At 36.1% G+C, this 12,531-nt stretch overlaps 1 protein-coding gene across 1 annotated transcript; it reads right to left on the minus strand.

Annotated features, from left to right (window-relative positions):
- Window positions 1-1,264: 1,264 nt before the first annotated feature.
- On the minus strand, window positions 1,265-6,171 carry LOC104227868 (homeobox-leucine zipper protein HDG11-like). The gene is made up of 10 exons (XM_009780231.2): window positions 5,484-6,171; window positions 5,029-5,146; window positions 4,738-4,926; window positions 4,171-4,647; window positions 3,943-4,044; window positions 3,636-3,848; window positions 3,367-3,547; window positions 2,773-3,041; window positions 2,373-2,462; window positions 1,265-2,273 (listed from the first exon to the last, which is right to left on the minus strand). The coding sequence occupies exons 1-10, from the start codon at window positions 5,594-5,596 to the stop codon at window positions 1,872-1,874; spliced, it is 2,154 nt and encodes a 717-aa protein (XP_009778533.1). The 5' UTR covers window positions 5,597-6,171; the 3' UTR covers window positions 1,265-1,871.
- Between the last annotated feature and the right edge of the window lie 6,360 nt (window positions 6,172-12,531).

The following is a 12,531-nucleotide window of genomic DNA, read 5'->3' on the forward strand; positions in this document are numbered from 1 at the left end:
TAATCCTCTCGAGTCTACACTCGCCGGAAAAATATAAGAATCTGCTTCATCCCACAAATGAACAACTGGAAGATCTACCAACACCCGCATCAAGGACTGGACAACACATCGCGATAGTAATCAAGCATCCACAACCTTTCGCAGCCCATCCGCAACATCGCAAGCCGTCGACGCAGTTAAGTATTTTCAGTTCCGGTTTTATGTTAAATTCTCGTTTTCTCTTTTTTTGCTATTATTTTTTTATATATAAGTTCAGGTTTTTAGTGAGTGCCTTGTTATAGCCTCGTCACTATTTCGTCGAGGTTAGGCTCGACACTTACAGAGTACATGGGGTCGGTTATATCATGCTACACTTCTATACTTTTTGTGCAGATTCTGGTGTTGGTCCCAGTAGCAGCTAGTGGAGGCTCGCTCGGATTAGCTTTCTTTCACAGAGACTTGATGTATCCATAGACTTGATTACTAATAAGTATCCTAAGGTTTATGTTCTCCTTGTTGATAAAAAAGCAAGTATTCATCAACCCGCCCAATTACAATGTGTTGAATAATTGATTTTTTTTTTAAACGGGATCATTTATGGAAAAAAACTGGAAAATAAAAATTAAAAATTAAAGTAAGAGGAAAATGCATAAGAAAAAAATTGTTGAAGACCTCTTATTGGTCTCTAACTCTCTCGAGTCTGTAGTGATCCAACCATGTACGCAACTCTCAAAGTATCCTTCATTGAGTTAACTAACTCTGGTTATGCCAGGCATAATATTATAAGTAATTAAGAATGTTCAGTTTAGGATATGAACCCTAAACTCTTACAAGCTCTTTGAATATGTTTAACATCACAGCAATAGCAAATTAAAATATATTCACTTTTATTTTAGTCTATACATAGACTTGATTACTTATATGTATCCTAAGGTTTATGTAAGTATCTTACATGAATATGCACCATTTTTGCTAATTATGTATGAAAGATGATGTAACATTATTTGTACATCAATAAGACGGGGTTGTACATTAGATCTTGGTACGTACAGTACTATTTCTCAACATAAATCTAATTAGAACAGTTGACAGAATTTGCAAACAAGCTTTCTCCAATGGGTCGTTGTTTCGGCCCCCACCTCAGTGGCCCATGGCTGTCCTTTTTTCCTCACACATTGGACCACAATTTGAATAAATGTAAGAAATATACAAATATGGATAGAGAGAAATAGACAGATGAGAATGTAATTAAACTCTATCTTACAGAAAAATCAAATCCATTAGATTGATGAAAGTAAGTTAATGCATAGAAGTCAATACCCGAACCATACAGTTTTCTTGCCTGAACAGAGTACAATCAGAGGCACTTTCTACCCAAGAAATTTTCTTAGAAAGGAATGTGATTTGTGAGAGAAAGAAAAGTATGGTGCGTTCTTGACTCCCTCTTTTAAGCAGAATGGAGGTTCAAGAAAACCAAGAATTGGGAATAAAAAAATTGTGGTGTCCGAATGGAGCTTATGCTAATGGAGCTTATGCTCAGTAACTAGTGAAATAATGGTGGTGCGCCCAAGTTGGCTCGGACACAGCCGCTGAAAAAGAAAGTAAAAACAAAAAAAATGAAAGAGTATGAGCTGTAAAACTGTAATAAAGCTTTTGGCAGGAGCAGTAAGCAGCAGCATATGGATGTATTAAGCATTGTGTCAGCTCCAGGCTATTGATGAAGAAGCATAGCATTGATAATTCTCAACTAACTCCAAATAGATCTCTTCATTGAATTCATGAGCTAACTTCTCATCTGTACTATGTAATTAAAAGGTGGCAGTGAAGAGGGGGGAAACAAAATGCAGCAGCAGAAGCAGAAGCAGAAGCAGCTGAATTAAATTCAAAATGGATCAGGAAGCGGAGCAATTCAAGGCAGCTTTAATTTGGTGGATAGTGTTGCCTATAAGGTTATTAACTGTGTTTACTGATTCTGGGCTCATTTTGGCTGATGATGACAAACTGCTCACCAAAATCTGGAACACAACTGTAACAAGTGACCCCTCTGACCCATTGTCTCCCATTGTACCATTATTTGTGCTGCTGCACGATGCCTCGTTGGACCTTCGGCCTTGTCGTCCGTCCGGCGATATGGTAAAACCGGAAGGGAGCAATGGGATGTAAGTGGTGTCTTCACCACTCATTGCCATATTGATGGATGGTAAATCCACAGGGCTGTAGATTACTAGTGAACCTGATGAGTCTATGCAACTTTCTTGAAGTATCAACATGTTATTCTGGCTAGTATTATAGGCCTGCATTGTAATTTAAAGAGGAAAAATAAATAAAAATAAAAAGGAGGAAACCAAATCATTTCATTATTTGTTATATATAGGATGGATTTTGGAAATTACCCTGAGCACAGAAATACAGTTCCCTGGGTGAGAGCCATTTGCAATGTGAGCTACCTCTTGTACTGGATTTTGGTTGGATAGAACATCCCACTGTGTCAAGGAAAAAGAATACCAAACTGATGAATCCTCAAAAGAACGAATATGTACCAAGAAAATGTACTTATGCAGGTGTAGTTATTATTGCACCAAGAAATCAAGATAGATGTAGTTAATTTAGTAAATCAATTTTTTATACTAATTTAAACTTCTAATTAATAACACATGCATGGTGCAGAATTCTAGTGGCAAGGAAGTCATTCCATTTTCTACTTTTTCCTTCGAAAAAATCTACAATGTACTTCAAAAAAAATGAATAATGGTTTCCGTTCAACTTCTAGGAGCTTAGTAAATATATCCACACCTGAGGTCGCGTCCTTTCATCCCTGAGGAAATTGAAGACATGTTGTGAAGGAACCGGGAGCCAAATGGTGGAAGCTGCACTGATGATTATGCCATTGGGCTGGCCGGGGTCAGTGCTCTTCTGAAGGGTGGCTCTGACTTCAAATTCATCCAATCCGGAAATGGCGTTCCATTGGTGTCCATTGGACGGGTTGATGCTGGCACAGAAATTGCTCACCATTCTTTGAGCCAATTTCATCATGCTCTTTTTTCCTTCTGGTGATGGAATCACTGCAACCATTACATCAAGCACATTCATGTCAAGCAATTGAATTTTTCTTAGTACATTAATAAGAAATTCCATCTCGGCGAGCTTCAGAAAACATAGATGCCCCGAGTCTAAATAAAAGAGGACGGTTGCCATAGGTTGACGGATAGAGTAAACTAGTCTAAGGTGGATGAATTCTAGAGTTAGTCAGGGGTTTAGGCCTGAATAGACTTAAACTGATACAAAGACTCATATATCCGACTTCAACTAATTTAAGTATTACTTGTGGTTTCTTGAACTCGTACATTGAAATAAGGAACATAAAAGCACATGTACGATTCATAATACCTCCTCCAAGTTCACGGGAAGACTTGCCGCTAACCATTAGACAAGCATATCTCTCACACAATCTTTGAAGAGAACCAAGCCATCTCTCTGCTCCAAATGCCATGCCACTATGTATAAGATCTCTATATAGCTTATGAATTAAACCTTTCTCTTCAACTTCTACGTGTTCCACCCATGTAACCTATTCCACAGTAGAATTAACCAATTAGATGTAGTACTAAAATGGAAAGATAAAACTCAATCACAAAAATTATGATAGTAGAGACAACCTTGGAATAACCATTGGGCATGTCTTGTATCAAGCATCCAGATGGGAGCCTATGAACCATACATGAAGAGGAAGGATACTGATTTTCTTGAATAATATCATAGGAAACATCAACAATTGCCCATGAACCTTGATCAATCTGCTGGCAAAGCCTAAGGAAAAACGACTGTCGTGTCGGGACCAAAGGTGAAAGCACTTGCATTTCTTCATACATCTGCATGTAGCCAGATAGAGTGTTTCAGCCTCTTGAAAAAAAAAATAGGAATATGAACATGATTTCAAGTAAAAAACAAGTATATCTTCTTTACCAATTGTAATGTACTACTTCGGCCGCCCATTACACCACATGATATTACTTCAATTATTCTTGCCTTTGAAACAATCGTAGGAAAGAATTCCACCCACTTGTTCTACAAAATTACAACAACAAAAGAAGGAAAGCAACGATAAATATGAGATTGGTTTAACTTCGATATACTAAGAGTATAAATTCAAAATCCAAAAAGGAGAACTAGAGAGAGAGAAGATAAACTAACCGCATCCATAAACATATTGACTAATGCTAAACCATTCATGATCACAACACCTGAATCCCTGGAAGCCTCAACGCGAACATTTGAGTTTTTCAACGAACTGTTAGCCCTCGGAAAGATTTGGTTATAACTATCAAGTTCAAGTACGTCTCTGCCATCAGTTGTGGACTTTGTCCACAAAGGTTCATTGGTTTGCAACAATCTAATCAATTCCTCCATGGAATTGCCAGCAATATCAGCCATAAGTGACTTATCCATGTCTGAAATGTTCAATGTAGGAAATGGTAAACTTGGAATAGTACTACTCATTGAACTTCCTGGGAGAAGATCGAGATAAAGGGACGGGCCAGTTAGTCCAATGCCTCCAAAACTAGACATGGACATTAAGTTTAGTGAGGACAGATGAATAGGCTGTACTGGTGGCAGTTGTGAAATAGGCCTCCCTATATATTTAGCAGCAATGCTTGAAATTTTGTCAAGCTGCAGATGCCAAGAAAAGGAAATAAGATAAAGAAAAAGGGCAATAAACAGATTTGGACAAGAAATTAGATAAAATGAGTGAACATAGACCTCTTCTTTTAGTTGCATATTTTCCATTCTCAATTTTTGTTCATCAAAATAAGAGTCTTCAGTAACTGGAGGGCCTCCACAAGATGGACATATCACATTCTTGATGGCTTCCCTTATTGCTATGTTTTCACAACGAATTCTATCATTTTCTGCTCTTAGCGCACAGTTATCTGCTCGCTCATGTTGACTCTAAAATTCAAAAACAAATTTAACACAAAGAAGGCTATCTTTGTTAATATTGTAGAGTACTACTTTCAAACAAATTACAAATCAGATAAAAAGATGTTTCACCTTCAATTGAGTCCTTCTATTTTGGAACCAAAACTTTATCTGGCGAGGAGCCAAGCCCAAATCCCTGCTTAACTGCAATCTGCTCTTCTCGTCTGGATGAGGACATTCTTTGAACACGCTAGAAAGTACAAACACCAAACTTCATTATTATTCAAACCAAAAAACTAGCACGTAGTACTAATTAATTAAGTACTAAAGGAAATGAATTAAAGCACACCCACATCAAGACTGTATTTTTCCTCTAGATTTTAACTTAATTATGTAGAATGACAAAATATAACTGTCACTAAAAGTGGAAGTAGCTAACTGGTTACTGGCTACAACTAGTTAAAATACTATTAGATTTTCACACTTAAGCGTATACAAATCAAAATCATTTTTCCGATAATATTCAAAAGGAGAAGTGAGAAATGCAAAATGAATGGTTTTGTGGTTCTGAAATTGCAGTATCTTACGCTTCAAGCCTTTGAATTTGATGAGCTGTGTGCCGATGGAAACGTTTCTTTTTCCGGTGAGTTTCAGAGGCATCGCCGCCGCCGCTGCTGGAGGTAACACCGCCGTATTCCATTGATGATCTTTACTGGGAGAAATCAATAAAACCTTGGATAAAATAATAACTCGGTCGTGTAGTAGTAGTAGTAGTCCTTGTTATATTGTACTTGAAATGAAATTCAGTACTTATTCCCGTCGTATAAATGGTTTTTAGTAATCACACGAGTAAAGACGTGTAATGAGAAGCGAGTACTAAGAACTAAATAGAAAATAATGAGGTGGAAGTGGTAAGATTTACTAGTATGTACAGGAAGAAGAATATGATCTAATAAGAAAACCAACAAGAATGGATAATGATGAAGATATTGTATATAAAGGAATTAAAGAGTGGAATATGAAAAGGAAATATCAAAGATAGTATATGTAGCATAGTAAGAGGCAAGACTTATGGTTCAGTTCATGCGTTGTAGCTAAGAAAACGGGAGAATGTTGGAATAAGTAACGGACGGAAAATGAGAGATACATATATAGTTCTACAATATAATGAGCATGATTTCAGAGAGAGGATTTGGTGGAGAAAATTAGAAAAAAAACGGATGGAGAGAAAATAAATCTCTGAGAGAGATGGAGGGGAAGGTGGGAAGTAATTAAGACGGGATTGGAAAATGTGGGAGAGAGGGAAGGAAGAATTAATATAGCAAGAGAGAGGGAAGTCAAATGCATAAATACTAACGGGAGTACCCTAATAAAAATACAGCACCCAACACTTTATTTTAGGGGTAGAAGAAAATGATAAATCACACTAAATCGATAATCCGAGTTAAATCGGAAAAAAAAATTAATGTGGTTTGATTTAATTTGGTTTGGTATTGAAATAAAAAACGATCATAATTGGTTTGATTTGGTTTTAACTAAAAAAAAGTCAAAACGAAATTAAACCAACACGATATTATATTGTACAATTTTTTAAAATATTTTATACATTTAAATATTTATTATACTGTAATTTATAAATATTTCTTAAGTTTTTTCACAGTTTTTATCTTTTAGTGTATTATTTCAAGATTGGACTTAACATTCTTTAATGGTCCAATAGGGTTTATAGTCCAAAAAAATAGTAACTCAAATAAAATTCAAATCAATACTAATGCTAACAAAATAAATTCAATTCAATGCTAGAAATGACAATAGTGTTTGATATCTATTTTTAGTTTTACATTAGTTTTGTAACGAAAATGTATAACTTAGTTTATAATTTTCTTTAGTCTTAGTCATGTAATTAATAGTAATTATTAGATGTAGTTATTTAGCGTGACTTATATAGTATTTTTAGATTATGTTCATTTTTATTATGGATTATTAATTAGTCATAGTTGTTTTATTCGATTTTATTATCTTTGTTATTGAATACTTAGTACAATGTTATGACTCATCTCAAATTATTGTATTATTTTCTTGAAAATATATATTATATAGTTGTATCCTACCAGGACTAAAGAAATATTTAGAGCATAAGTTACATATTTTGTGTTATGAAGACTTTACCGAAAAAAACACAAAAATCCGGAAAAAAAATCGAAAAATCCAAGAAAAAACGAGATTGAAAAACCTCGACTTTGTTGATTTAATTTGGTTTATATATTTAAAAACCCGAAACTATTGGTTTGGTTTGGTAATTAAAAAATCCAAATCAATCCGACACATGTGCACCCCTACCCCTCAGGAGTTGTTTAATTATATTACCAAACAAGTTATACCAAAATTATAACGTTATGATAATAATACAAGAGTTAAAAAAAATGATAGAATTATATAGTGAGTATATTTTTTTAAGTAAGTATTAGTTCGGGATACAATATAAACAGCTCTCTCCATTCTCTTTTATTAGACGTCCTTCATTGACTACACATGCCACTCAAAAAGTTATTTATTAAGGATCTATTTTACCAATTACCCTTGTTGATGGTTATTAAAGATGTAACTCCAACAATTTAGGGAATGTGGTACTTAATACAATGGTAATATATATTGGAAGAAAATAATAAATTTTTCTTGATTTGCTAAAGTAGACAAGTAAAAAGAAAAATTTATTTTTAGTATAACAGAGGGAGTAAGGTCTAATTTTACAATAAATAAACTTGAATAAAGTATTATTTCAAATTTTAACCTTGTTCTTCTTAAAGGACTCTAGAAGAATAGTTATGGAAAAGGGTATTTTATTATTTGATTGATTTTTATTCTTGAATTAGCTCTCTCGGTATTATTATCCCACATAAATATATATAAAAATAAATTAAAATTATGATATAACTAATCCGAGATTACTTCTAAAAAATAAAAATTCAACCAAACACAGAATTAAATAATCTCATATTTTATTTTAGGATTATTTTTCATATCCCATAAACCATACGACCCCTCAGACATTTGATATTCCAAACTATTATCTTAATTGATTTGAATTCAGGTAGGATAGGCCCAGTAAAGTAGGAACAAGCTCTCTATCACGAGATTTTTCTATTTTCAGAACTTAATTAAATTCAATAACATTATTAAGAGTCGAAGGATTTCGACAATCTCACTACATTTTTTGTTCGTACGAAAATTAGTGCTGCTACTTACCTACAACCGACTCGCACACTACAGGAAAACTCCGCGTGCGTTGCTGTTGTAACCGACGGATTAATTATGCGATCACAGAGCAAGCCTAGAATTGATTCGTAAGAATGGTTTCTGGCTAAGTACCAGGCTGACTTATAGCTTGTTTGGTCAAGTTTCTTTTTGGTCAAAAGTACTTTTTTTTATTTATCAAAAATATTTTTGGCCAAAAATCGAGGTGTTTGGCCAAGCTTTTGGAAGGAAAAAAAGTGCTTTTGAGGAGAAGCGGAAACAATTTTGGAGAAGCAGAAAAAAGTAGTTTCTCTCCAAAAGCACTTTTTTAAGAAGTACTTTTGAAAAAAATACACTTAGAAGCAGTTTTTTAAAGCTTGGTCAAACACTAATTGCTGCTCAGAAGCGCTTTTCAAACTAATTGGTCAAATACAAACTGCTTCTCACCAAAAGTACTTTTGAAAAAAAAAACACTTCTCAAAATAAGCTGATTTTTGCAGCTTGACCAAACGGGCTATTAGTCGATAAGCAAATTACAAGGCTGAGTCAATAAGCAAAATTGTCTAGGTTCTATCTGTGACTTCATTAAAATTTCAAGTACAAAAAGATTGTTTTACCATAAACCAATTTGTAAGGGGTGGCGACCGGCCCAAATTTGAACACTTCTCCCTTTCAAATTTTATTTAAAAACTTCATACTTTTCTTAAATCTTCATTTTGTAGCTTCAGGAAAATTGTATACTCCTACTTTTTTATCGCCCTTCAATAACCAATATAAGTAAGGTAGAAATAGAAATCTAGATACGGGTTCGGCTGAACCCAATAACTTTTATTTAAACAATACATTTTTATGTTAAAAAGTTTATTAAATATATATACATATTAAATTTAAAATACAGCTATTAATACTAAAAGTTGTCATTCTAAATTTATGAATCCATAAAATTGTAGTTCTGCGTTGTCTCTTAATATAAGTACTATTCCCATTCTGCAAATTTTTTTACTTAGTTATACGTGAGTATGCAGAGGCCAACTCATGAACAATAATTGATACTGTAAATTCGAACTTATGAGTAGCCTGTCGTTTCATGAGTTATAGCCCCGTTTTCTCCATTTCTGCTTCTTTATGTGTTGTTCAGCTCTATTTCATCATATCGTGTTGGTTGGTTTGGGTTCGAAGTGGCCGTGGAGTGGAATGAGACACTTAGTCTCTTATTTAGAAGCTTAAGTTGGAAAAAGTCAACCGGATATTGACTTATGTGTAGAAGATTTCGGATGTGGATTTTGATGGTTCGGATAGCTCCGTTAGGTGATTTTGGACTTAGGAGCGTGTTTGGAACATAATTTGTAGGTCCGTGGTAGAATTAGGCTTGAATTGGCGAAATTAGAAATTTGGTGTTTTTTGGTCGGCTGTGGAAATCTTGATATCAGGGTCGAAATGGAATTCCGGAAATTGGAGTAGGTCTGTAGTGTCATTTGTGACGTGTGTGCAAAATTTCAAGTCATTCGGATGAGGTTTGATGGGTTTCGGCATCGTTTGCGGAATTCGAAAGTTTAGAAGTTCTTTGGCTTGAATCCGAGGGTGATTTGGTGTTTTGATGTTGTTTGGAGTGTTCCGAAGGTTTGAATAAGTTTGAATAGTGGTATATGACTTGTTGGAATGTTTGGTAGAGGTCCCGAGAGTCTCGGGTTGATTTCAGATAGTTGACGGATCAAGGATGGGAATTGAGGAAATGCTGAGGATTTCCTTCAGTTGTCATAACTGCATCTGCGGAGCGGGGACCGGAGGTGGGAGACTTGCAAAAGAAAGATTGGACCACAGATGCGGAGAATTGGGAAGCTGAGGAAGGCCGCAGGTGCGCACAAGGGACCGCACCTGCGATACCACAAATGCGGGTGTTTGACCGCAGAAACGGGACCTGGAGTTTAAGTGAAAACCTTACCTGCGATGGACTTTCCGCAGGTGCGGTATTGCAGAAGCGACATGGTGACCGCAGATGCAGAAAACGCTGGGCAGAAAATATAAAAGGTTTCCTTCGCAATTTTTGCCTAATTCCTCCATTTTTTAAGACGGGTTTTGAGTTTTAAGTAGTGATTCTCAAGAGGAATCAAGGGTTATCAGTTGGGTAAACTACTTAAACTTTATAACTTGTGTTTATAATGATTTTTCCATTGCTTAATCATGATATTAGGGGAATTAGGGGTGAAATTGACGAGATTAGGGCTTGAGTTTTGGAGAGTTTTGATTGAGGATTTGAAAGACCATTTGAGGTCGGATTTTGGTAATTTTGGTATATATAGACTCGGGAGTGAAAGGAGTTCCTAGTTTTATAATTTTTGTCGGATTCCGAGACGTGGGCCAGGGGCCGGGTTTGGGTGAAATTAGGGATTTTGGTCTGAATTGATAGTTTTTCATTTGGAATTGATTCATTGGCCTATATTGATTGCGTTGCATTGCTTTTGATTAGATTCGGGACATTTGGAGACTGATTCCATAGGCAAAGGCATAGCGGAGTAGGATTTGGCTTGATTTGAGGTAAGTAACGCTTCCAAACTTGGTTCTAAGGGTTCGAAACCCCGAACTATGTGTTATATGATTAAATATTGAGGTGACGAAAATGCCAAATGACGGGCGTGTGGGCGTGCACCGTGAGGATTGTGGCCTGGTTCATTCCATGGCGCCACTTAGTAATTCTTTCTTGTTGATATCTGTGTTGTGATTATGTGATTAAGGAGATGAACTGTAAAACATGATGATTATCATGTTAGGGCTTCACACCGATACTATTGAGACCCAAGTGGTCATTTCTTGCTGTCATATCATTAGTTTTCATTGAATTCTATACTCAGTCTTGTTCATGCATATCATATCATATCTCAGTCTCAAATGTTGTTATTTGGAAAATCATATCATTGTTTCGGGCTAGTTTCATGGCATTGTGAGCCCGTGTGTGTGAGACAGGAGAGTGATGACTGAGTGAGGCCAAGAGCCTGAATATGAGTGACAGTTATGGGATCGGGCTGCACGACGCAGAAGATTATTGATTATGCCTTCATTGGCTTCTTATAGCGCCGGGCTGAAAGGAGATCCTCCGGAGTCTACACACCCCAGTGAGCGCGGATGATATTATTGAAGGATGGATTTTCCTGGACATGGATTTGTCTGAAGTCCTGATACCTGGAGATGGATTTCTCCTCAGGGTTGGATTACCCTTATTCCTCGGTACCTTGTGTAAATATATTCCGGGATGGATTTTCCTTGGCCGGATGGTCATATGTGGTACCGAGTGGTTGTGTACTTGAGAGTGGGAGCACACAGTGCATTTTCATACATTTCTGGCATTGATATGTAGATATTTGCTGAGTTTTATACTTCAGATTGTTCGAACTGGTATTTTGCTTACTGTTGAGTTGAATAATTGAATTCCAAGCATGCCTACTTTACTGTACAATTTAAATGTGTTATAATTGCTGAGGTTTTAGTTCGTCACTACCTATCAGTCCATAGTTTGGACTTTTTACTTAGTGAGTTAGTGTACTCACATTACCCTTGCACCTTGTGTGCAGATCCAGGTATCTCAGGTCACGGTAGCGATTGTTAACTATTCCAGTCATGGATTATCATCGGAGATAACGAGGTAGTTGTCTGGCTATCACGACCCTAAAACTGGCCCGGTCGTGATGGCATCTATCGTGAAACTAGGCCAGCTGATACAACTCCTAAATTAACCATTTATCAATAAAAGTCATTTTTAAGCTTTTTAATTAATTAGATATTTCATGATGTAAGTCTAAATGAATAGTGCAAAAATAATATACAGACCCGACATCGGGGTGTCACAAGTCACGAGCATCTACTTAGGTCTGAATATAATGGAAAAGTCTGAAAGTGTACTGAATACAGTCTAACGAAAACAAGAGGGAGAAAAGCAGTGTTGTGAACGTCGAGCAACTACCTTGATAAACTCCGGTGACTCTGCCTCCGAGTAATCAACACCCGTTACTGGGGTTTAGAAATACCTGAATCTGCACACAAGGTGTAGGGAGTAATGTGAGTACTCCAACTCAGTGAGTAACAACAATAAATGAAGACTGAGCGATAAGAAATCACGTAAGACAAAACAATATGCAATAAAGAGGCAGTGTAAAACCAATACAATGCAATAAAACAGTGAAATCTTATAAAAATACCTTAGTTCAGTATAAGCTTCTTTAAAACATCTTTTTAACAGTTAAACAAGTAAATGAAAAGCAGTGAGAAATGATAAACACATAAAATCCGCCCATCGAGCACAATGTCAACAGAATCAGCCCCTCAAGCAATAACATGGAACAACACCAGCCCCTCGGGCGTATCACATATCACACTGGGTACCCGCGCTCACAGGGGTGTACAGACTCC

Source organism: Nicotiana sylvestris, chromosome 6 (assembly GCF_000393655.2).
Source record: "Nicotiana sylvestris chromosome 6, ASM39365v2, whole genome shotgun sequence".
Taxonomy (NCBI): Eukaryota; Viridiplantae; Streptophyta; class Magnoliopsida; order Solanales; family Solanaceae; genus Nicotiana; species Nicotiana sylvestris.

Bases quoted from the DNA above. Each gene is read 5' to 3' on its own strand.
- LOC104227868 (XM_009780231.2), bottom strand. From the start codon at position 5,596: ATGGAATACGGCGGTGTTACCTCCAGCAGCGGCGGCGGCGATGCCTCT. The intron at 4,648-4,737 runs GTCTATGTTCAC...TGGCATCTGCAG, and splicing joins ATATGCAACTAAAAGAAGAG to CTTGACAAAATTTCAAGCAT. The intron at 2,274-2,372 runs GTAATTTCCAAA...ATTACAATGCAG, and splicing joins ACTGTATTTCTGTGCTCAGG to GCCTATAATACTAGCCAGAA.